This window comes from Mizuhopecten yessoensis, unplaced genomic scaffold, assembly GCF_002113885.1.
Source record: "Mizuhopecten yessoensis strain PY_sf001 unplaced genomic scaffold, ASM211388v2 scaffold9499, whole genome shotgun sequence".
Taxonomy (NCBI): domain Eukaryota; kingdom Metazoa; phylum Mollusca; class Bivalvia; order Pectinida; family Pectinidae; genus Mizuhopecten; species Mizuhopecten yessoensis.
Genome location: NW_018408078.1, coordinates 124,008 through 151,665, shown reverse-complemented (window position 1 = coordinate 151,665; position 27,658 = coordinate 124,008). Strand labels below are relative to the sequence as shown.

At 35.1% G+C, this 27,658-nt stretch overlaps 1 protein-coding gene across 1 annotated transcript; it reads left to right on the top strand.

The window, feature by feature from the left end:
- LOC110458183 (zinc finger SWIM domain-containing protein 8-like) lies at positions 1 to 27,658 on the top strand. The gene is made up of 22 exons (XM_021509783.1): positions 1 to 458; positions 4,397 to 4,556; positions 5,288 to 5,382; positions 5,855 to 6,030; positions 7,013 to 7,120; positions 7,695 to 7,776; positions 7,939 to 8,059; positions 8,260 to 8,455; positions 8,772 to 9,857; positions 10,785 to 10,926; positions 11,525 to 11,700; positions 12,387 to 12,573; positions 12,838 to 12,951; positions 13,140 to 13,264; positions 14,514 to 14,815; positions 14,970 to 15,070; positions 16,508 to 16,697; positions 16,873 to 16,965; positions 17,389 to 17,672; positions 19,056 to 20,306; positions 20,828 to 21,008; positions 21,755 to 27,658. Exons 1-22 carry the CDS (start codon positions 281 to 283, stop codon positions 21,969 to 21,971), a joined length of 5,565 nt encoding a protein of 1,854 aa, XP_021365458.1. The 5' UTR covers positions 1 to 280; the 3' UTR covers positions 21,972 to 27,658.

Sequence of the window (27,658 nt, the reverse complement as noted above, 5' to 3'; positions counted from 1 at the left end):
ATAATTTGTTATTGTTGTGTAGACTGAACACGAAAAGGGGTGACTTGGCACCCTATTTTTCCACGTTTCAGTCTCAAATAGAGGCCAATGAGGTATTCATACAATAATGTAGGTGTTTGTGGGGGGTAAGCTGTATTATTTATACACAATATGATTACATCGATTGACTAGTCGGTGTCTTACTCCGAGCACTGGTCTCGGAGCAGTCGACACCAAGCAGAAGCCAGGGTTCAGTTTAGACCTGTGCTTGGGTGTCATTTCCCTGAGAAGTCCTGTCATCATGGATCTCATTTTTGACTGGGACAATGAGGGAGATAGGTATTCTTTCGAAGACAGTGACCGATTTGAGGAAGATTCATTGTGTTCGTGGATAAGCGAGCCAGAAAGTCTTTGTAACAATTGGAGAGGATGGAAAAGACAAAATGGAGGTCAAGCTTCGACAATTGTTAAAAACCAGGGTGAGTTGGCCGGAAATTGTAAAGAGATTATTCGCACAAAGGCCTTTGTTTTCTAAAACCCCAAGCTCTTATCAAATAGAATTCGGTCGTTATAAATGTTTTGCAGCCGACTAAACTATTTATGCCGTCTATCGGAGAATAACCTACAATTTGTAATTTGCATATATTTATTAGAATGTTCAATGCACGATGCATGCTCAATATTAATGGACACGGGTGCATTGTCCTTGACCAAAACTATATGCCCCCTCATATTCATCACATTATTTACTTTGATACTACGCCGGGTAGTACATACTATAAGATCTTTGCTTTAACGTACCATTGTCTACAGGAGAACTAAAATAGAGATTCTGAGGAATGCATTTGACACCTATTTAAAATAGGCAGCAGTTAATCAATTAAAAGATTTGAAAGGATTATAAATAAACTTATTTCACATGTACCTCTGAACCTTTTGAAAATGATTATTATGATAATATGATTTTTGGAAATAAGATTTTCAGCATAGAAACCACCAATATTAAAAGTTTTTTTGCTGTGGAATTCACTGAATCGAAATCACTTATTTAGGATGTCTGTAATAAAGTTTTAGCATTATAAGCTTTTAATATCCAGGTTTTTGCCTGCAAATGAATCGCCATTCAATTATAAAGTTGGAATGCTCATAATTTTTTAGCAGCATAGATTGCGAATGATTCATAATCTATGCTAAAAACCGATAAGCATTCCATTGTTGTAATTTGGAAATTTAAATATCTGACAACTGTGTCAAAATGGAACCAATTGAGCACAACAACCGTTTCTGGTAATGATCCTAGTTGTGGCACCCTTAAGAAGCAAGTACAAGCAACCACATTATTTAAAACTGTTGAAATTCCATGATATATTGAAACGAAAAACCAACAATTGAAAAACTTTGGTTTTTGAGTTCTACAAGCAATCTTTTGCTGAACTAGTTTCATGTGTTGGGAATGGCCATCATATGTTTCGATGCCAATGTTTAAAGAAAGACAACTAGAAAGCACTTAAAAGAAGTTCTTCACAAACAAATCATGGTTTACTTCTTAATGGTACTGACCAACTTCAACAATTTGAAGATTAAAAGTTAAGTGGTTTATTATTGCACCAAATGAACACTGAGGTATGTAAAAGAGGGAACACCTCCTCGCACATTTTTTTTTCACCTCTATGCCTGAAGGAACATTTTATATTATCAGTGAACACTATTTCATTTGGCGGGGTCTTCGCAGGGTCTGTTACCAAAAAAAAACTGATAAACTCCTGACATTTATTTGAATACAATTGAATACATGTCTAACAAAGGTGATGCCTTTTCCCATTATTTTTTTGAATTCAACCACATCCCATGGAGTGAGATCCATTGTACTGTATGGAGTAAAAAATTCTAATTTCATTCATGTGATTGCTTTGATCAGGAAAGGCATTATAAGTTGTTATGAATAATGTAATTTTGTGTTGCATGTGATCTTCTGTTTACTAAATACTTCTATAAAGATTTTGCCTGACTTTTACAATTTGTGTAAACATATTGTACAAACAATTTTGTTATAGTTTTTATGACAGATACTGATACTTATCCATTAATTATTCCCATTTAAACTTGAAAGAAACTAATCTGATTGGAAAGGATAATCACAGAAAGGGTAGAAAGTTGGACAGATTCACAAGTTAAAGTATCTCCACAAAGAAAGTAGAACAACGATGACTCATTGTGAGGTATCCCCAGGTTGGTGTAGCTCATCATCTGCCATCATTCTCTCTCCTGTATATATGTATACATAGCCCCAAGCTAGCAAATTTTTCATGTACATAGATGATATCATTTTTTTCTTTGCTGATTGAAGAAAATCTGTTGGTTATCACTAATCATGAGAATTGACATGTGCCTTTGTTCAATTTGTATGTATGGTATGTTTTGTACAAGATTGTTTATATGGAATACGTGTCTCATGAACTGCTGTATGTAATGCAGTCAACCATGCATGTAGTTTTGGGGTTGTTTGGGACACTGACCTTTCCGCCCCATTTCATATGACTTGTAATTGTACATATATGTGTGTGTATGGCCAGATTGTAAACCTCTGGACTTCAAAGAAAAGAACAAGATAATGTAGCACTGAAGAAATCCCCATCATTGGTTAAAGGTTAAGAGATCAGTCTCAATGTGAAGGAAACAATTTCCCTAGAACTTTGATCTCAAGAAAGGTTTGTCAGATTCAATTATTTATATAAATACCAATAATGAAAATATGTCCTTTTGTAAAATCCCAAAATAAGTATTCTATGACCAGCTCATTAGATATCAGAAATACACAATTGTTCTGATATAGTTTGGTATGTTCAAAAGGAAAAAGGTACCACATTGTTCACTCTAATAATTCATTATATATTGAAAATCAGGTGATGGAAAAATATTTGACATCATTTTGAAATAATTTTCATGAATATTGATGTTAAATTTAGTACTGAAATGAATTAAGCATGGATTGGAATATATTAACAAAAACAGGTGGTGAAATACATAAGTTGTGTATATTTATACGTACAGTACATGTGGTTTGCTGGGGGCAAAAAATCTTTCTCCAGTACAAATTACTGGTAATGATGTTTCTAACATTTCAAAATTTCAAACATGCCTTTATATATATAAGTGCATATTGGTTTCATAATCTGTTATCTTAACTATATAGTTAAGACATGGTAGTGATCTTAATTAAATTAACTCACATGATCATATTTACATTACATTATGTGTTAATTATATTATAAGACAAGGCAGTTTGCAATTGAAGGTTGTACAATTCCACCAGACTGACATGAAGGTCTTGTACATTATATCAAAGTGCTTGTGAAAATGGATTATTTAACACGTGTGCCTTGAGATATAAGTCAGGCTATGACACAATTGAGTATACCTTCAATACTATTGCACCATTACACACAAATAAATATATTGCATGATATGTGCTACAGGCCAGATGTTTGATGCTCTAACATTCCATGTTGGCTGCGGATGTATATAGCAGATGACACATTCCCCTGCATAAAGTGACTGTAAATTAACATATTAACATATTTTTATCCATCATTATATACATGTATAGGTAACCGAAGAGAACTTTTCATTTTGATTTTGATATATATATAGAAATGTATGTGTAAGACACCATAATAGTACTATGTATATATTGAAGTAAAAAAATGAAGTGAAAATGGGTCTTCTTTTCGTTAGCAGATTGTTAAGGTTAGAATTGAATTATGTGTTGCAGCATTAACCTTCCTTCCAGCACTAACACAAAACAGGGGTTTCATTACGGTACAGTATCAAACTGTATTCCGCTGACAGGTTTTTATCAAGCTTGTGACTGTATAATGGTGTAATCAATAACTATTTTATTGTATATTCATGGATATATATACACGTCAGGAAGTGTGTTTGTGTGTCAAAGATTGTGTTGTGGTTTAGTGATAAGACGTTAGTACATGTACCTATGGATAGACTGTTATCATCACATCCCAGTTATTATGTTCATGTTTAATTACAGGGTTGTAACTTAAGGCCCTTTAAAAAAGGAAGCTGCAATATACAGTATCTATCCTACACCCAAGCATGAAAATGATAAACGTTACTGAAAGGTACATATTTTATGTATAATTTCTGACCCCTTGATCATAACCTTAATTCTTGTTCTCTGTATATGGTTTACTTGGAACAAATTCACAAAATATATAAATGCTGACTTTTGGTTAAGCTTAAGGTAACTCATTAAATTTGCATACACCAACACATTCAACACATACAGATTTTAAATAATAATAATTACCGAGTCAATATTTTAACAATAACAGATCATTCCCACCCACCATTTAAATTAACAATAAGCTACATCTTTTCACCATTTGTACAAATTCAGAATCTGATGGACCAGTTAAGTCGCTGGTGGAGTTGGGGGCTATGGCCGTGGCATGCAATATACCGTTTGAGGAGGTGGAGATGTTTCCCCAGCCTATCCCAGAACAGCTTCAACTCAGGATAGCCTTTTGGAGTTTCCCAGAGAATGAAGAGGATATACGGTATAACTAAATAGCGGTCTTTATAAAGTTTTTACCTTTATATCTCAGTCTACAGTTAGTTTCATGAGTTTATCTTTTCTCAGAATGTCAATATAATAGCAACTTAGCAAGTCAGACTTTTATGTGAATACAGTGTAGTGTATATGGAAAAAGAATATTATATCACATATATCAATATATATAACTAACTAAAATTTACTTTAATTTCAGTACATTATAGCCCAGTTTTACAATTAGTTAAAGTATAAGATGAAACCAAATCAGTATACAATTGTATATTGTGATTTCAGAGAGCAGCATACAAAAATCGCTGTGATGCTTTCTCTGACCACTGCCCTCAGTCATTTAAAAGTTTGTCGGGAGCATACCTCATATATTTTTTCATGTGAAGTAACCAGATTTGGTATGCATGTACTTTCTTGATTGCTGGAGTGCAGAGTATGACAAAAAGGTCACTGACTCAAATTAGACTATTGACCTTGCTGTTAGGGGGGGGGTGGAGATCTGGAGCGTATCTTCTGTACTATTTCACCAGGATTAACCAAATTTAGCATCTTGGTACATCTAATGTTGGTAGGATGCATTGTACGAAAAGTATATCACTGTTATATGTAACAGTGATATACAGCAAGCCAAAGAGGTCAACGGTCAAAGCATATATACATATATATATGCTTTGGACGTTGACCTCTTTGGCTTGTTATCCATATGTGAATGGGTTTTTTTTTCAGGCTGTACTCTTGTCTAGCTAATGGAAGTGCAGATGAGTTCCAGAAAGGAGAACACCTTTACAAATTCAAGGCAGTCAAAGAGGCTTTACAGATCGGTGAGAATTCAGCAACACATCATTTCTCGTAAACTCTTCATGGATGAAAATTTCTGGAGGGGATTTATCAAATTTTGAATTTATTTTCTCCAGGACCAGTCACATATTCCACCATTGGGAGATACGTTCATCGTGATTTAGATAAGGCAATAAAAAATGGGAAATATTTTGTTTATTTTCAGTGAAAAAAACATTGAAACTTGATTGGAAATATTATTTTGAAATGCCAGCGTAATGGTTTGAACATAAAGACTTCTTCTCAATCCATCCTATTAAGAGGTTAGGACCAAAGTTGGTATATCAGTTTAGATTTTAATATGTTATTCTGAACCAAAAATGCTACAATTAAACAGTCTTTATGGACCATAACATCTGATGATACCTTATCCAAGTTGTACCTTCAGGTCTCAAACCACAACCACCAACCCCACCACCTTACACCTAGGGCTATAGAATTGTTTTTCTGTTTCAGGTTTCCATCTCAGTGCAACTGTTATTCCACCACAGGGTATAGCACAGGCTAAGGGTAACTTCAATGTTGCTGTTGTGTTTGACAGACGTCGCATATCATCCTGCACCTGTACTTGTAACAGCATGGCATCCTGGTGTTCCCACGTAGTGGCACTCTGTCTTTATAGAATTCATCAGGTACAGAGCCAAATTACATTTACTTGAGTTTGATGTTTATATCGTAACGAAGAACTTTGATTGAGATTTATATAACCTCCCTCCAATGAAGTTGAAGGGGTTATATAGCAATCACTGTATTCGTCCGCGCTATCACTTGTTGTTTAGATTATAATATTTGTTTGGTAAAACTCATTGGATACATGCATGTGTTTAATGATGTGATAGTGTAATGTCATTCACCGCATACATGCCTGTACCAACAATGTTCAGGTCACATCAAAGGGTCAAAGCTAAACAAAATCTGTCTTTACAAATCTTTTAAATAGTTGAACATGTGAAAATATATAGATTAGTATATGATTCATATGTAGATTTGAAGGTATGTTGCATACAACACACAGATCTATGTAAACAAGATAACCCAGGTCAAGATTACGTGAAATTTCTTTATAGAAGCACAGTGTGTAACAAATCATGTTACTCTCAAGTTCAAAAGTTCATTTAATATGGATATTGCTTTTTAGTATGTACAATGTATTAAATCAGTATCCAAAAGTGAAGGAGAGGAGCCAATACCAGATGTTATAAGTCAGTGGTGCTTAATGAAGTTAAAAAGGATTAAAAAAGGCCAATTAGATTCATCCTAATTTTCTTTTAATTTGTGTAGGGGTAAGAGAAAGTTTGTGGGAGGTCTGCTTAAAAGTTCTAGTGGTTAGATGATATTAATTTTTACATGCTTGCGTTTATGTAGCATTCATTGTAACACTTATTATTATGGTGCAATCTGTCCATGTGTCAGTTTTTGCTGTGTACTTAGCCAGTGTCATGATTGGGCCATAACATAGTTCACAGCCTTCTTTTCTATATACAGCTATGAATCAAGGGTGTGTTGAATTGATACAATATGTTATCAAAGGTCACGGTCATGTAACACAGACTACAGGCATGTTATGAATCCATTTGATAGTGCTTGATTTTAAGGTTTTACTTTCTTTTGTAGTGCAATGCTGTTTGTCTTAGGGCCCCTGTATCAGAATCTTTGTCCAGACTGCACAGAGACCAGTTGCAGAAATTTGCTCAATATCTCATCAGTGAATTGCCACAACAGGTATATCTTCCTTTAAAAAGAATGCTGAAAACTTAGTGTAAATGTGAAAAGATAAGAAACCTGTTAGCACATTTACAATAGTGCTAATTAGTAGTGTTATCAGCTGTTATAAAAGCATAAACAAACTTGTGTTATGCAAGGATTTGACATAGATGTGCATTCAACATAGTTGCATAATGTAGCCATGTTAAATTACCTAAATCCTCATGCTTCAACAAGATTTCAGAATCTTATCAACCTTTAAATTTACAAAAAATATGTTTGAATCAATTTGGTAAAGCATTTAAATTTTCTTGGCTAACAAAACACAAGTGTTGGAATATATGTCACACACCATATTGAGCTCAAGCTACTTGTTTGCATTTGATGAGGCCTCAGAGGTGGATGATTTACAATGCATCCCTTCATGAAGTGATTAGTAACTAATTTTAAAGGGAAATCATAATGGTTACCAAGGTAATGTAGTAAGATTTTCCTCACGTCTACAATAAATATTTAACATGAAATTATCACATAGACTTAAGTTGATTTGAAACTAATATTAGTAAAGCTGATGTATGTGTATTACTTTTAGATTTTACCAACTGCCCAGAGACTACTGGATGAGCTGTTGTCGTCTCAGGAAACTGCTATCAACACTGTCTGTGGTGCTCCAGGTAAAACTGAATTATGTGTCATGCTACATCAAAAGAATAAGTGAAGCCTTTGTATATGGAACTACTTTTAAAATAACTAAAAGAATAAAACAAGATGTTGAACTGTTTCTATGTGTATTCATGTAGTGTTTATTGACATACTTAAGGTGTTGTGTTTTCCAGATCCTACTGCAGGACCATCTGCCAATGAACAGACTTCTTGGTGTCTGGATGAGAACACTCTACATGAAAATATCAAGAAAACACTTGTTAAGTTCTGTGTCCCATCTCCTATAGTTTTCAGGTTTGTAATTCCTGCTGTTTTCACTCTAATAAAGCTATATACCATAACTGGTATGAAGAATACATAATTAATCTTTCTGAAATATGTTTTATTTGCATAAATTTTGGAGAAATTTTCTGTTTAAACTAAACCTTCTAAAACCAGTCACCCACTTAATTTATTCAGTAATTGATGCCATCATCATTTGTATCCTATTGCAGTGATGTGAACTACCTGTCAGCCACTGCTCCACCTGCAGCAGCTGAGTGGCAGAGTTTACTGAGACCACTGAGGGGAAGAGAACCAGAGGGCATGTGGAATTTGCTCTCTATTGTCCGAGAAATGTTCAGAAGGAATGATAGTAATGCCATTCCTCTGCTGGAAATAATCACTGATGAAGTTCTACAATGTGAACAGGTAAAAGAATTTGGATGTTTCTGCTATTTCAGATAATCACGTTCTTATTTTACTAGTTTTTATAGGCCTTTCAATTGTATTATAGTATACCCTGGTTGATGGCCACAATGGTTTCTGGTGGTCTGATTTTGTTCATGCTTGATGGTAACTTTTGTTTGATTACATATGTTTATAATGCTCTATTACCAATATTCTGAAAACCAAAATGACTGCTGTGGCTTCTGCTGACAGGTCAATATTCTCATCAATAGATACTGGTGAAACTGAAATATTTTATACAAACATAGCTCAAAGAACTTCACATCTTTGGTTGTAGATTCTGATCTGGTGGTTCACCACCAAGACAACAACCAACAATAACAACATGTGTCGGGGAAATGGAAGTGGAGGAGCCAATATAACACAACACGCTGCAGCAAGCTTGTGTGAGGAAATAGTGACACTTTGGAGACTAGCCGCCCTCAATCCCAAACTATCTCCTGTACAACGGAATGATCTCAGTGTTAAGTTCAAGGAGTGGCATCTGTCTACTGTGGAGAAAGTGAGGAAGGCTAGAGGTGTCAGTATAAATAACACAGGCAACGGTCTCAAGAAAAACGAAATCGAAAACTTTGTTGGATTCAAGCCTGGTATAGAGGCATGCAATCTAGCATGGGATGACTATCCAATTCCAGGTGTTACCTACTCAGAAAAGGATGGTTCCTGTTTCAAATACAGGTTCAACAAGACTCATGACAGTGATAAGAAACCATCTAGGATTCAGCCAGTCACAGTATGTTCAGAAAGTATTATTAGCACAGACAATACAACTACACTTGCTCAAGCACAAAACATGTTACAGGAGCAACATCAAAATGCTCAGGACTTAGCAAACTACAACAGTAGACGACATGGTCATTCTAGTCCCAGAGGTTCCAACACAAACGATGGTGCCATAAGTTCAGGTTCAGAAGGTTTCTGTGAGCCTGAAAGAAGTAGTTCTATATATAGAGATTCTGACTCTGGGTCAGAAATGAAAGAAGTGAATTCCAGAAGTAATTCTATTGACGATCAAGAGGGTTTTTCCAGTCATGCTTCCCTCGCAAATGGTTTTGGCATTGGAAATAGACCAGAAGGTGCCTCTAATTTTTCCGTATTTTCTACAGACAAGTCTGGAGATGTGTTCCATGCTTGTGACAATGCTCAGGACAATGCTGCAGCATTTGTTATGGCTGCCTCAGATGCCCAAGCTTCTGGATCTGTGAGGGCTGAACACTCTTCAGAGTCTCAGCAGTCGGGGGATGAATATCAAGTGTACTTTTGTGCGAAAAACAAAACAGCTGATGCTGACAAACAAAAGAAAGAAAAAACAGATGAGCCTAACTTCTTCGCTGGGGTGAAGAATATGGATCAAATGCAAGATGTAAGATTTCCACTTAAAAATTGTTAAGAAATGTGATTTTTCAGAGTAATTTTTCTACATTTAGGAGCAAAGGTGTAAAAATTTGGGTTGATTTAAAATTCAGCATGGCAGCTAGGCATCCAACTTTTAAAATGTTGAGGAAGTGCAATACAGTAAAACCTGTCTATAGCAACCCTCAGACAATTGGTCGCCATAAACAGGTGGTATCTAGTAGTTAATATTATAGTCCAGTCACAGATTACAGTTGTTGTTAACCTTTTTTGACACATGAAATAAATCCCTCCTGTCCTGCATGAATCTTAAAAAATGAGTATTAAATACTACTCCATGGTTACAACTTTGTCTAGTTCATGATGCTTTGCTGATGCAAAATGTTTTCATAACTAACTTAATGCCATTCTAAATGGTTCATTACCACATTTGTGAGATGCTTGTGTGTTTTTTTCTGGCATGAAGTAAGATCATGATCACTGAAAGATTGTTATTCATAGCTTTACAAAATCAACCAAAAGGTTTGTCAATCTATTTGGTCAAATTATTCTTTGATTTTGTGTTCTGTTCTATAGTCAGGAAATTGAAACTTTAGCTATTAACCAGGGAATTTTTTCATAAATATGATGGCAAAAAGTTGTTTATTGGAAATCATTGAGATATGATAATTATCTCAAAAACATTTAATGCCTGACTGGCCTCAGTAGGATAACAGGTGGCCAGCTGTAAGCCAAGGGCAATCAGGGTCCTTCTCCACTGGCAATGCTGTTGAATGGTCACTAAGAAAACAACATGTCAACTTTTTGTAATGTAGTCAGCCAATGGAACAAAATGTTGTCACATTTTTGCAGGAAGACTGGTCCCCATATCACTTGTCACTGCTTGCATTGTACAGTTGATTTCTGTATCTAACCACCTCCTTATGGTTCTTCCTAGATCCTGTTTGCAAGAGCAGAAGCCCTACATGCCCATGGTCACACAAAGGAAGCTTGTCGTTTGGCCCAGAGACTTGCTGAGGAAATGCTGGCAAATCCCTGTGATCTCCTTGCAGAAACAGCCAATCTCCCAAGCGTTAAAGGTTTGTACTGTCCATAGATGATATTGGAACATATTTGCAAAGAATATGAAGAATATGAAGAATTTGAATATAGATATTTTGCTTTGTAATGAAAAATTACTTGATTATTTGCTGTTTAGGTACAGCAGAATGTATTATGGGAAGGCATAGATGTTGTTTAGACGATGTATGGCTTAAGACATAAAAATGACAAATGACAAATTACCTGCTTTGAAATAGCAATCAAATGTTTTTCTTGTGGATAACTTGATACTTAATGAAACCTGAGGTGGTGAAAGTATCAGTCGGTGACTGAATTGAAAGTAATTGATTACTTGCCAACAAATGTCACAATGATATAAAAGAGATCTGTGCAAATACTTCCACATGTGGTCCACTGTATGCTTTTAAACAATCTTGTTATCACTTTTTCTCAACTCCAGAAAAATGAAAGTATTTTTGTTATATTGCACAAAGTGGGTTCCCTATAAGTCCAGAGTTGTACATGGATTAATTTAGAGACTTTTTTGTTTATACACATTGTTGATGTTGATTTTCAAATTTCGCTGTAGGTTTTCCCTTGAAATACATATTGTTACACCAATGCTTTTGTTTGTAGGTAAGAAGAAAAAGGCCCTGACCAACATCAGTCTGATGGCCAGTTCAACTCTGTCCAAGGCTGCCTTCCTGTCAAGTGTGCTGGCCGAGGAGCATGAATGTTTCCACCTAGCCTTCAAAGTGGGGATGTTTGGGCTGGAACTCCCTAGGCCACCAGCCTCCTGTAAAGCACTAGAGGTGTGTTAGACTGTATAGGAGCTGGCACTGTTCATTTCACATGTCCAGGTTTCTTAAATCAGCTTTTGCTATTACTACAATAAACTTGTCAGAGTGACACATTATGGTGTCATGCTGTTCAATAGTTTGTTAAAATGTCGACACATATACTTTGTATATTCTGTAAAAATCTGACAGGACATATATTTGATAGAGAAAATTTTAGATAAAGAAATATGAGCAAAGAGGCCAATCCCTATACACTTGATATTATTAGAGGTGAGTCACTGTGTCAAAGGTCGAAGTTGTTCAATGAAAATCTGATTGGCTCATTGTTTCTGCTTTAGAGCTCCAAAATGTATTGCCGCATATTCACCAAACTTAGAGAACAGTTTGTTAGAATTAGACTAATTTTTGCTCATAGGACAAGGTTATTAAAGATGAAGTCTTCAGTCAGATTGGCTGATAGTTTTCTCTTTAGTACTTGGTATATTTTTTTTAAGTTTTTGACAACATATATGTTAAAGAACTGCTAGAAATCCATGTAATCAGTCAATTTTTGTTTACTTTTTCATCTCATCAGATTTTCTGATGAATTAGTTGTATTCTTACTGCATAAAAGTGAGCAAGGGCAGTATGTGATAATGCATTTTGATATCAGGTATTTTTTCACAGATACTTTATATTGAATATGTCCATTACTGTAGGTTAAATTAGCATATCAAGAAACAGAGTTGTTGAACCTGTTGAAGAAGATAGCCCTTGGTCCAGCAGAAGTGAACGTTCTGAGAGACAAAGCAGAACAGCTGAGAGACAGAACCATCAAGTCCCGAGGAGATGCCCTCTTGCCTCTTACTTTGGCCAGCTTCATATTTGATTCCCTCTGTCTGCCTTGTAAGTAAATTCTAAAAATAAATAACTTAAAAAAAAAAAAAATGGAAAATATATTCAAATTAAGAGAAAAGAAAATTGTTTGGAATCTGCAATCAAAAAGCAACTGATCTTTGTTTCCCTAGGTATATACGAAATATTATTAAAAATAATGATATTAAAAGAGCATTAAGTATTTTGCACTGTGTAATATTTTCCTTGGGTCAGTGAATAAAGACACTTTGATGAGTATATTACCTGCTATTGTCAATTGTGTGTGTGTTTCAGTATTCCCTGTGGGTAGCACCAACAGCAGGCCTCCCAGTAGGTCAGTACAGAACGGTATAGCCAGGTCACCTGGAGATGAGAAACTTGGGTTTGAAGGAGCAGTCGCAGCACTGGGTAAGATTATACCATCAAACAATAATTATCCTGGCCTTACATTTAATGTTGAGTTAAAATTCATTCCTAATGATATTTAGACATTCTTCTTTTCAGTTTGATAAAGAAAAATCTAAATATTCTGTTATATTCGTATATCAGTTATCTTTTCTTGTCATGTTTTATAACTCATAGCAAATTTATTTTAGGTATGAAAGCCAATGTCTCTGAGGCAGATCACCCACTTCTGTGTGAGAGTACCAGAAGGCAAAGAGGTGAACTAGCCATCACAATGTTAGTCCACTACAAGGATGACCAAGTCAAGCTTAGCAAGGTAAAGTAATTCAGTTATTATTTACTTTAGTTATTTTCAGTAATTGGTTTGATTTATTCATATAATTCTTTTGTTTGTAGCCTAATTTTAGAACAAATGATCACTCAAAGCTCAGACTTGTATGTGGTATGTGGGTTGCCTAAGTAGAAAGGAAAGGGAGGAAAAAATATTTTCGTTTTGGATGGTGTTTGTCAAGGGTCTGGATGGTGATGCTGCCCCAAGTGGCTCTTTCAAATAGTCAATTATGAAGTATAAAAGCTGGATTTTTCTAAAGCTTTCCCTTATCAGTTTTCATAGAACATGTAATAAAATGAAGAAAAACATACCAACATTCCTCATTTTTAGGGGGGGGGGGGAGATTACCAGTGACACAGGGAATTCATTTTTCTTCAGCGAGTAGTAACCAAATTATCTGTTTAATGTTAGTGGAGATTCATTCTTTTTCATGTCTTTTGCATGTTAACACGATTGTGTTACTGTTGAATATATCAAGAGCCTGGATAACATTTTATCGATGGTCTGTTGTCCATTTTTGATCAATACTTGTTTCTCAAGAAGTAGGGGACAGATGTTTCTCGGATTTCTTATATAGGTTCCCCCTGGTCCTTAAGTGTGCATGTATCAGTTTAAGACTGATAGGGAGAAGAATATGAATGCTAGTCATCCATCTTAGATTTTTTCGGTTAAAGATTATTATTGCTATTTCTATGACAGATCTTTCTCAAATTTTGTCTGTAGGCTACCTTGGTCCTTTATTGTTCATGTGTTTTATTTTGTGATTACTCCAAAAAACAAGATGGCCATCAGACAGACATCTTGAATTAGAAGAAAATTACAAATCTTTCTCTGATTTCATAAGCATATTCTTTTTATTCCTTAGTTTTGTGTATTTAGTTTTGAGCTTCAAGCTGCTTGATCAGAATAGAAATGGTTTTTTTTTTTTACACCTTACTCTTCTGCTATAAAAGGGAAGCAATAACCTCACTTTGAAAGAATGATGTCAAACAAAGCAATTTAAAGTTTTCATAAAAAGTTTCTTTTACTACTGTTGACATGACTATAATCCACCAGATAAAAGAAAAAGTAGAGAAAAGCAATCAAACTTACATAGAACTTATGATTTTTTTTATGATTGTGAGAGACAAGACCCATCAGAAATCTAATGCTTTATTTATTGCTGACGTTGTACCCACTTTACAGTGTAATATAAGACATTTCACACATTTCTCTATGAAATGTTTCTTTTTAGATCATGGATAAACTGCTGGATAAGGAAGTTCATCAGTTGTACAAGGCTCCAAGTCTGGTGAACTACTTGGGCAGTAAGTCTCCATCTGGTCAAGCAGCTACATCCATCCAAGCAGTGAATACCACCCCCTCCAGCAGCCAGTCTGTACCCCAGGCCTCCACATCACAGGCTGCTGGTTCTTCTGTCAGTCACGTACCCGAGGGAAGCAGTCACGCAGCTGCAGCAAGGACAGTTTCCAGCACCATTGTGACCCCTGCAGCAGGTGCTAGACCAAAACTCACATACCCTCTGAGGTATAATAGGTAAGATTCAACCCATTCTTACTCTCTATATTTGTATCCCTATGTAATCTCATAAAAAATAGTGTGCTCATTTTGTATCTCTATGTAATCTCATAAAAAATAGTGTGCTCATTCAAAATGCAACAGTATATTATTAATGAACTTTTTATTGCAGTGGAAAGGATACAGACAGCTCTGCAGTAGAGGAAGAAGAAGAACTCAAAGCTCTGGAAGCCAAATTGCGATGTATGAGCATGAAGAAAAAACCTTCACAGGGTATAGTTTTACTTCATCCTTTTTGTGTCGGCTTCAAATTAAAGACAATATCACTATGTCTTCGTTTGCAAAACTTCCCATAAATATACCTATAGCATTAGTAATGGCTTAAGTTCAAAATTTTGTGGATAGAAAGAAAAATTGAGGTCCGCCTGCCATTTCAGATTAAGGACCCCAGTTTCGGGAACAAATAAACTTTGCCTTTCATGGCTTGACAATAAACATTGTAATGTTTATCAAAAAGTAAACTTCATGTTTACTAAATCTGGTCTTCAGTGAATTAAAAATGTGTAATTTCAATTGATTGGTATATCAAATGGCCACTATGCAGATATTTTATTTTGCAAATTTGTCTATTCCCTAGTTTTGCAAATTTTCTTTTTGAACTTCAAGCTTGGTCAGAAGAAAATATGGCCTTCAAAAATCAGAAATCTCTCCTTGTTCCTTGTTTGTTTAATATTAGTTTAGTTAAAGGGGCTGGTCGGAGAAAAAATGTCATATTTGCTAAAATGGCATACACATGTTTAATATACCTTCTTATGAAATATACCGATACAAATTTTGCTGAAATTCACTCCCTAAGAGTAAAAATTATAATTATATTAGAGAAATCCTAAATCGTCACCTGACAGTCTAAAACTCTCAATTGACCCAGATCAGTGATGTTATTTTACCGCACGTACGTCATCAACAAGGCCAAATGTAAACAATGCGGCGAAAGAAAAAGATGCATGCAAAAGTCATGACAGGCACGAGGAATCAATACCGTTATATATAACAACAACATATAGGAAGGAATACTACACTTGCATCATACATGACCTTTGAAAACAATTATTTACGTATAGTATTGCGATCTTGTCCGCTAGTTGAGTCCGACATGGCACATGACAGCGTGCTATTGTTGTTATCTTCACTGCCTCACTTTCGAAACAACCACGTGACATATACATAGATCTGCGCTACCCCGAGATTTCAGTGGTCAAAACTGGACATTGCAAGCAGAACTTGACCATCATATTGCCGTGGTATAACTTTTGGAAGGCCAGAGAACGCATTTAGACCCATTTATTTTGTAATTTTTTCCCCGACCAGCCCCCTTCATAGATAAAGATCAAACTACAACATCACTCTGAAAAGAGAGTGTTTAACACAGCAATATGATCTAATGTTACCTGCTGATAAATTCGTTTTTGACATGACTATTAATCCGTCACATTAGAGAAGTAATAGCACTAATGAAAGATGATCCCTTTTACATCTCTCGTTGAGTTCTGCACCTGATTATAAATACTGACAAGACAAGTATTAAAAGCTTTAAAGTATAGTGCAAAATTTCATAAATATGCAATTAATGAAATGACATTCTTATGAAGATCGTTTAAGACTTTAAGAAAGGATGACCCGTTACAAAGTCTTTTACATTGTTCATGTTAGGTATGGCCAGTATTGACAGCAGTGCACCAGAGACAACATCAAGTGACAACTCCCCTACTATGGTAAGGCGTACGTGGAAACACCAAGGGCCAGGCAGTGACTGTGGTAGTTCAGGAGACAGCAGTGATTCTATTGGTTCCAGTAGCTCGGGGGACAAGGATGCCAGAAACAAACTTAGAGAAAATGAAAGGTGAGAACATTTGATATGTGCACCCTGTTTCATAAGATTAAAAAGAGAAACAAATTTTTGAGGTGCAGTGTTAAACAGGAAAATGATTTAAGTTTCAAATTTTGTATCGTAGGGTTTTACAAAAACAAGATTGTGTAGCTGCGAATGTCAATGTTTTAATGACTTTTTGTTTCAGTCCTCCCAGTCCTTTGGGTGCCAGATTCATTCCATCCCAATTGATGGAATCTCGAATACTTACTCCAGGCATGTCCAATGTAAAAAATCCAAGGTGAGTACTCCCTCTCTTTACAACTCACAATATTCACACAACTAGCCCAAGAAAACCAGTAACCTGTTAATGTTAGACATACACCTTAACGTTTTGTTAGTTCATGTCGAGAACTGCCATCCACATTTCCATTTAAAAGTCCTATAATTTTTCATCATGCAATACAGTTCATTAAAGTGAGTACTACAGGCCTTTAAGTAAGGATTTAGCCAAAAACCACATCATATCTCACTTGAAAGCTACAATCAGCATATGGCCTGTTGTACAATATGTTGTCAGTAAATCTAATGCTTTGCTTTATTGTGAACGTCATAAAAATAAAATGTTATGTTCAGTCTCGTATTATTGAGATGAAACTATCTTTGTAGAACAGCTGGTATTCATTGATGAATTAAATAAAACATCCATGGTGGTTTTTTGCAGGTACAAAGGAAAGACTCGTATCATGCCAACAGTACCCAACCAGCCAAGTGAAGCCTCAGCCCACTTTATGTTTGAGCTATCAAAGACTGTGTTGACCAAAGCTGGTGGCACCAGTTCCACTTCCTTGTTTACACAGCCCAGCAGTACCAACACCCACACAGGCCCTCACAGAAACCTCCATCTCTGTGCCTTCCAGATTGGCCTGTATGCCTTGGGGCTCAACAACTGTGTTTCTCCTAACTGGCTGTCTCGAACCTACTCTTCCCATGTGTCCTGGATTACAGGTACACAAGAATTTAGTATAGATTTATCTGCAACAAATACAGCTCATGTGCAAAGATGTCATAATGTCAGCATTCTACACAGAATTTTAAGGCAGACAATTGAAATTATAAGCTGGTAAACATTTACCACTGGTCTCCATGAAGCCTTTATGTGTATTTGTAAAAAACAGTATTTACACAGAATTTGTTTTATACTAAATATCAGAAGGCAACTTAAGTCTCAAAATTAGTGTACTACCAGAGAAGCTGAGGCGTTTGCATTCTATGTATCAGTCTAACATTGTGTCATTGCGTCCAGGGTGTATCTCGTATGCTCTTTTCCATAAAATTGTTAAATTTTAGTGTCCGTACAACTTGGGATGGCCAAGTATTACATACTAAAGTCATGTCCTACCTCCCACATTAATAATCCTCTTATACAGACTTATGGCCCTTTTGTCACCATACACAATTTTGACTGTCGTGTACAGTTGAAATCTGGCCAGGTGGTAGATCCTAAACTATTTAAGACAACTTGATGTAACTTCATCACCCATAGAAAGGTTGCACTGCAATGTTATTAGGTCACTATGGCCTTCACGTCTAGGTCAAAGATCAAATGATTAAAGTAGAACATTTCTAGTAAATATTGTCTGGGATGAAATTTACTTGCATCACCGTCAGAGGGTGTGTAGTATACACTGTACTGATTTCAGTAGCATGGCTTTCACCTTTAAGTCAAGGTCAATTTAGTCAGAAACAAATTTATAAATTAATAAATTAACCCTAACCCTAACCCTAACCCTAACCCTTTGCTAATAAGAGCCAATCTGATCTGTCAAAATAACTTAATATGTTCCGTGTTAGTAGATTCCTTGTCAAATTTCTTAATAATGTGTTACATCAACCAGTCATCATACCAAGGTATCTGAACTAGTGGAAATTATGCTTTGATGCAATCCCAATATGCTGGAATTAAGCACATATATACAAGTCAGGAGACAATGACAGTTAATAAGTAAAAGAATTGAATGGGAATTTGTGATAATGAATGTGTATAAGCTTCACGTACTGTACATATAAAAATTGCAAGTATGAAAAAAACAAGCAAAAATGAAAATGTCGCGCATGTCCTGCATTTGATACATTTAGATACAGCTTTTTGATTCAAATATTGAAATTGATACACAGAATATTTAAAATGGAAACTTTTGGAGAAATTAAAGATAATTTTATTTTTTGGAAACTGATAGTGTTTTCTTTTGATTACCTTTTCTGTTTTCTCTGAAACTCGCTACAGCTCCTCTGTATAGAAAATTTGTGGGAATAATGAAATTTCATTGACTTCCTAGATGAAGCCCTATTTGTCCTGTAACTGTATTGTTTATTTTGTTGGTACTGTAGGACAAGCTATGGAGATAGGAAGTGCAGCTATCAACATGCTGATAGATACATGGGAAGGTCATCTCACACCAGCTGAAGTGGCATCTTTGGCTGATAGAGCTTCCAGAGGTCGTGACCCTAACATGATCCGGGCTGCCGCAGAACTTGCACTGTCCTGTCTGCCCAATGCACAGGCTCTAAACCCTTCTGAGGTGCAAAGGGCCCTGTTTCAGTGTAAGGAGCAGAGCCGGGAGATGTTGCAGAGGGCATGTCTGGCTGTGGAAAGTGCAGCCAAGGGAGGGGGTGTGTACCCTGAAGTTCTGTTTGATGTTGCCAGGCAGTGGTTTGAGCTGTCTGAGGAGGCTGCAAAGTCTAGTCATAATCATCAATCTGTAGAAACAACACACCATAGTCATACGACAACAGAATCCAATGACTCGTTTGTGCCAGCGGCAGTGGTGACTGCTGCCAGTGTGACTGGAGCTCCACTTCCCACTGACAGGAGGAGTCCATCCTCACTCTCAGTCATTCCATTCAGTTCTACTCCTCCACATTCATGTAATCAAGTCACTTTGACAAACACCCCACAGATGATGCCTCGTGCTGTCAATAGTCAGATTCCTACTCAGCCTGTTGTGCTATCGTATGCCATTCCTCAAGCTAACCCTCATCATCCTCAGCTACCTCATCACCACCAGGCATACGTTCAACATTATGGATATGTTCAGCAGATACAGCCATTTGGACATCAGTACACAACACATCAGCCGATCCCGATGCAGAATCATAACCTACATCACTTTGTTCCTGCATTTACATATCAAAATCAGCCTCACTTCAACAACATGCAAGGAATACCAACTCCTGCCAATATCTATCCTGCCAATGCAGCTCCACCATTCCGGGCCCTGACTCCTGCTGTACAAGTGTTTCCTAGTCATGCACAGTGTCATCCTCCAACTGTTCAGCAGATTCCCACTTCATCAGCAGGATCTGTGCAGCCTTCACATCCAATTGAAGTGGTGTCTGATGGTTCCTCTCAATCTCCTAGTCCGCCCCAGTCTGCTGCCATCCAGGGACAACATAATGGTCAACAGACAACCACCAATCAGGTCCAGTTAAACTACCTGATGGCTGCCTTCCGTGTCGGCATGTTAGCTCTTGAAACATTAGCAAGACGTGTGCATGATGATCGACCACAGGCGAAGTATGCCCGCAACCCACCATATGGAGAGGATGTCAAATGGCTCCTAAACATTGCTATCAAACTAGGTGAGTTCAAGCTATTTTTATACAATAAATAGCAATGCATACAATCTTCTTTCTATCTTATCTGTTAGTTGAAATGTGACTCTGTAAGTTGTCATGCTAACATGTCCAGTGTGATGGCACTTTTTTCCTGACAGTGAACTTAAGGCATTGCACCGCATCTGTTACCTGTCTATGGTCAACTTTTCTTTAAAAACACTACTATATTAATCAAGAATGACTGAAAGGATTATTGGCCACGGAGAATCACGGTTGTATAACCGCTCTTGGTTTTGTAATTGTTGTAAAGTTAAACAAATTACCTAAAAAAAAAAAAAAAAGTGACAAGGTGTGGCAAAGATGTTAACCAAATGCACAAAACCTGAATAATCAATTTATTTGAAAAAATTGAGATTATCAAATTTTTGATAAAAAGTCTTTAAGAATAACAAAAAATGAATATAAATATCATGAAACATAAGGGGTTTACAGCATTGTGGATTAGTATTTATACAAGTGATTGTTATGTTGTGTCTGTCTTGCAGGTACAAGTTATCTCCAACAGTTTTGTGCCAGTGCAGTCAATGCAGTAGTCAGTCCTTTTGTTTTGTATGACATCTACGTTGAAGGTGCTCACATTTTGGCCAGGAACAATCCGTCTATTCCGCAAGGTCATCTAAGGTCAAATAATATACTCAATCCCCTGGTCCAAAAATGTCTTCAAATGTAAGTATTGGAAACCTTGGATTATGTGTAAACATTATCTTGCATTTCTTTTATTTTTTTGAGAGGGGGGCAGGGGCAGAATGTCTATTTGTGTTCAACCTATAAAAAAAATAATGAAATTATCCTTACATGATGAGGGGTAGATTCAGGAACCATGGAGGGGTTAGCTCCACATAGGGTAAAGGGAAGAGGCCATCAGTGGTCTCAAAGAGAGCAAAACCCTTCAATGTTTTGATTTAATGGATTTTCACCAACATTTTATGAAATGGTTCTTAGATGATGAGGATCAGCTTGCTACGAAGCAACAACCCCCAAGATAAAAGAGGATGAGGTGGCGGGGCTCATAAGAGGTTCACTTAGTGCAAAACTTCAAACAACATCTTCAGTTAAAGAAAGTAATTGGTGGATTTAGACCAACATTTCATAAATCATCTTTAAATGAAGAGGGTGGGAATCTATGGTCATGCCATAAAGGGATCAATTAGAAAGTGTCATATCTTTTTTTTGTTTGGATTTAGACCAAAGTTTTAATGAATAATTCTTTATTCACTATTCTACAGTTGGGGTACAAAACACTAATGTGCACAATTCATAGTTTCACTCGTGTGACTGTTAAGACCAACTGAGCTCTTGTTTTGTATAAATTCCCTATTTATTACATGGTTAAGTTCTACTTCCTACCATTTATTATTATTATTTCGAGATTTAATTGAAAAATATTGATATATCATTGTTGATACCTTCAGGTTCATCCAGTGTGCTCACCAGCGTATACACCATATCAACCCTTCTGAGTATGATGACTTCATCAATACCATCTGCAGTGCCAGAAATGCCTTTTGTCTCACGCCAGGGGGAATGGTCCAATTTCAAGAGTTTTTACAAAGCCTACGCAGGACCAAGTCATGTCGAAAGGATCTCTGGGCTAGGATAGTCAATGGGCTGGCTACTGGCAACGTTTGATGTCAATTTTATATAGACCACTGACAATTACAATATCAAGATATCTATTTCTCTATGAAAAATAAAGCAAATTACTGTTGTGTAAGAAGATGTTTATATTTTTGTCGAAGAAGAATTCAAGACTTCCTTCAATGTAGGATTTTACAAGAATTTATCAGAAAACGATGTTATATTTTAATGAAACTTGAGTTATTACACACAATACAGAAGAGTTTAGCCTATTTGTTTGACTATTTTCATTGTGTTGGTATTCTATCTCACATCAGTGTCAAAGTAATTCATAGTCTATTCAGGTATCTTACTCGCAACATTATATATATATTTAATATTATGTTGATTATATGTTAAACTTGGTTATATACACATTTAGTTTTTACTTGTGTATTGTGGTTGATGATGTTGAATTTATACACTGTTCATTGATGTGTATCATTTTGTTTGTTACTATTATAAGAATATTGGTATGTTTTACTGTTTATTGATGCTGTCTTTGTACACGAGGAATACAGTTACTATATCAGTAGTCCACTGATGCCAAATCCAGAGTTGATTCAACTGTGTTAAATGTTGGGTTAGAAGTATAAAATGACGATAGTTGAGTTTGTTAGTATGAATCTTGTGTGGAATCCAAGGTAAATTTGCAGGTGTTTTTTAGTGTATATCTGTGCACAATAGGAGTTGTTTTGAGTAAACTATATTCATATTTCAAAAAGTGGAAACTGTTGCTGATGCAAAGTTTGTTGGAACTTACCTTACTTATCAGCATTGGATCAATATTTAATGTTTAGATAATGCCACATCTCCCAAGACAGATAATGAGGATAGCAGAACTGTATTGATCACATAAAAAAAAGGTTTTTAAAATTGTTTGATTTTCACAAGTACTCTTTTTTTTGTTGTTGGCTGAAAGCAGACTTTGGAAGATTTGTTATTGGACATCATAATAAAAAATATCTTTGACAACAGATATTTATAAGTACATGTACAGTACTGTATAAACGCTTTCACCTTATAAGCTGTACCATGTTGCATAGATGGAGGAAAAAGACAAAAAACACATCTAATTTAATCATTCTTTCAACTTCTCTTTAAACACCCCATATCAAATTCATATTGAAATTGCACAACATAATATTGAAGGGTTTGATGTGATTTATTGCACTTATTGAGTTACCTGGCATTGCAAATTATGTTTCTAGATTATCGGTACATAAACTGAACATTTTATAAGTATTACAGTCAAATATGGATGACAGTAAAATAAAGTGTTGGTAAAATGTTCATTTGTGTAGTTCCTTAATACCATTATTGTGAAAAAAATTGTTTGTCAAAAAAATCATTTGATACTGGTGTTAATAAGAGAAATTTAATTTTTAAAGCATAACTAATATTGTTTTCTGCTTAAATATGCAAGGGCATATTCAAAAAGCTAATGCTACATTTGTAAATTTAGAAAAGTTATAAAAAGAAAAAAGATTTAAAAAAAAAAGTTTTACAAAAGCTAATTACAATAGTTTGTTTGTTTACTGTATTATTTAACGACAAGTTTATGCTGAATTTATCAACAATTATAGTTTATATCATTGAAAAATAAAAAAGTTGAAAATAAGACATTTTATTTAAATGAAAAAGCCAGGTTTCTACAGCCAATTTCATGTGACTTTGAAAGCAATGTTCAGTTTAATTCTGGTAAATAATTTCTACAGCCTATTCCGTAGGACTGTTTTAAATAGTGGTCAGTTTCATTTACTAAGTTGCTGTAAATATATAGAAAAACTCTTTCATTTTGACTGTTGAAAGTAGCATTCACTTTAATTTTGCTTGTATGTATAAGTTTTAAATCACATTGCTCAGACAGCTCAAAGACCAGTCCTTCTGTTGATTTAGTGTATGACGGTAATGTGAAAGATTAGCATCATAAACAGTAAAATACTTGGTTGGATTCTGTATTGCATGCCTTTGTAAATATTTTCTGTAGTATTGTTTTATAATTAGAATATATTTATATTTATTCATTCATTTGTGATTTATTTAATTAACTTTGTTTTTCTTGTTGTATTTCTTTCTACAATGATAAAATGTCCATTTCTGCCAATTTGATTTTTTTCTATGATTTAAAAAAACAACTTTTCTTTACATATTAAATTCAATTGTCAGTCTTTTATGATTTTATTTAAAGAAGTCTTCATATATGGGGTATTTATTGTGATGAAATGATCATCGTTTAATTAATTATTCAATGAAATACACCCCAAAGTATTAAAATAGCTTATAGTAGTAGTAAGCATTACAATCATTAGAACACATCCAATGATAAAGCCCCTGGCCTTACAGAAGACGTGTTATCATCAGATTAACAGGATAGAATTCTTCTGTCACATATCAAGTGTTCTACTCATAGGCAAATGATTCTTGCGGATCGTACAGAGTGACTGTGAGAATTTGTTAATTTTACTGGTGCCATGGTGGATAAATTTTATAAAATGTTAACATTTTTTATATTTTATAGACTAGAATTGAACTCGGTCATTGCTGTAAAAACTGTCTCCCAAAATGTATGTCTGTTTTGGTGATGACAAGGAACAGAAATCATGTATGTTGGAATGAGTATTGACCTCAACAGGGACAAATATGGATTACTTAACATCAGAATATCACTGAAGACATTTTAGTGTAATGCACGTGTATATGACCACATAAACCAAGCATTTTCAGCAGTACATGCATCTATTTATATTTGTATATTTTTTTCAATGTTGATTATTATTCCAAAAGAAATAAAAAATAAAAAAAATAGCTTCTCACCTTCAAACTGTTGATCATGAACTATATGATAATGTTATCCTGTATTTAAAATATGATGTAGAAATGGTTATGTTTATGTAAATTTTTAATATTGACAAAAAATATAATACTCCCAGCATGAAATATGTAATATAACTTACATATACATGCAGATTGCATTATTGAAATTGTTGTTCTAGAAAATATCTAAATACTTTTGTACTGCATACATCTGAACACCTAGGGTAACATATTGTGAGTTTATCAACAAAAAACACAAAATTTTGGCTTCCAGACAAAACTGCTTAGTATTTCCAATTCTGACCTTGCTGATTTGGATGTATTAACCATTATAGTGTTTGATTTTTTTTTTAACTTTTTGTTTAATCCATTAAAAATAGATTGTATGTGTATGTGTTTAACTTCATAGTCCCATCTATGTGTGCTTGAAGCATATTTGGTAATGTTGAATGTTTTTTTTCCCTTTGGGTGAATATATAAGATAGATGTGCATTGTTTACATTGAATTAATTCTAGACAGAAAAAAAGTAGTATTTGTTAACACTGAACAAAGTGTAGACAGTGAACAACTGTACTGGTTAACACTGAACTTGGTGTTGACAGTAAACAACTGTACTGATAATATTGTACTGGTTAACACTAAACTAAGTATAGACAGTAAACAACTGTACTGGTTATCACTGAACTTAGTGTAGAAAGTAAAAAACTGTACTGGTTAACACTGAACTAAGTATAGACAGTAAACAACTGTACTGGTTAACACTGAACTTAGTGTAGACAGTTAACAACTGTACTGGTTAACACTGAACTTAGTGTAGACAGTAAACAACTGTACTGGTTAACACTGAACTAAGTATAGACAGTAAACAACTTTACTGTTTAACACTGAACTTAGTGTAGACAGTAAACAACTGTACTGGTTAACACTGAACTTAGTGTAGACAGTAAACAACTGTACTGGTTAACACTGAACGAAGTATAGACAGTAAACAACTGTACTGGTTAACACTGAACTTAGTATAGACAGTAAACAACTGTACTGATAAACAATTGTACTGGTTTACATTGAAGTCAGTCTACACAGTTAGCAGTACTTGTTAACTTTTAATTTAGTTAAGAGAGCTGGAAATATACTTAAGATACAGTGGTGACTTTGAAGAAGCGAACTGCCTCCGCTGACTAAAAAGTGAGGATGCTAGTATTCCCTCAGAATGTTCTTACATGGTACATATAGCAGGTTTTCAACTGACCAATTAGATACATTTTAGACATAAAAAAATATATTCTGATAGTAATTTCAAACGGAACATGCAATATTAGTTTGCGATTGGTTGAAAATGGAAACATGTTTGCATACTGGAAATGTCAATACCATTTGATAGTTTTATTTCGTTAATTATTGCTTGTGCCTTCATATCTTGATACATTACTAACACTTCATTTGTCATCACAACTGTATTTTCTTCAGAAAATCTAGATAAATTTGCTTTTTGTGCTCATTTTTTATACTTTGCTCATATTCTCACAGAAATTGTGACGAACAGCTGCCAGTTCTAAGTAGTTAATCGACAACACATATTATCAAACTCCAACATTATAAGTTTTATGTTTGTTGTATTTCCTAGTCACCCTGGTAAGCAATGATCTCTTGTTCGCTAATTATGGTAAATACCAGAGGCAATTCATTCATTTCAATTTAGTGATCAGTTATATTGTATATTACATATGATCAAAATTTGCATATATAGCTTTTAGTATTAATATAAAATTTCAAATTGATTGCTTAATTTGTGTTAAAACATGTCAAATTTGATTTTGATCTCATTTATCTATATAAGCAATGAAAAGGTAAAAAAAAAAGACTATGAAAAGATTGTTTTCGATTTAGAATAAAATGCTCTTGTGATTAATTCAACAACAGTCTGTTTTACACATTTAGTGGGATTGAGAAATTACCTGGAATGAGTGATTTCAGAATTGTTTTAGTATGTTGTAGCTGAAGATGATGAAGAATCTAAGTTTACATTTTAGGGGTACATTTTGATTAGAGGGGAAATCTTCCTTTGGGAAAACACTTTATTTTTGTTGACAATCCTGTTTGTGGTTTTTGCATCTGACCTTAAGAATATTCAATCATCAAGTAAAAACTCTGAAATTGTCATTTTTTTTTCTTTCATTTTAATGTCAATGTGTTCAGGGGAAGTCACAATCAATTTTTTGATACATAACTGTTAACTAACTTTTGTTTCTAAATTCTTAGCAAAAGTGTGGACATAGATCAACTTTATCTTTGTCAGTTCATGGGGAATATTTTGTACCACAACAAGCACATGTATTTATACACAATGTTAAAATATCTATTACATTGCATTTGGAATGAATTATTCAATCAATTTGATCTTCAGAAAGGCATGTCAGTGGTCTAAATGTCACTGGCATTGGCTATTTGTGACAAGTTTACCTGTTCCCAGGATTTTGCCACTGTCGTATGACTGGTATATTTCCCCTCCCCTATATTCAGTGGGCAGGACTTATGCCACTGTCGTATGACTGGTATAATTCCCCTCCCCTATATTCAGTGTGCAGGACTAATGCCACTGTCGTATGACTGGTATATTTCCCCTTCCCTATATTCAGTGTGCAGGACTTATGCCACTGTCGTATGACTGGGATATTTCCCCTCCCCTATATTAAGTGTGCATGACTTATGCAATGAAGCAGCAGTGTAGAAGTGTACCCCCCTTTGACAACAATCACTACATCAGAGCAACTGGTCACCACAGTACATAATGTTTTATATCATCCCAACATCCATGTCTGTAGCTATTATAGCATCCACTCATGTCATCCAAACAAACCGTAATAAAGTAATGTATTAGATA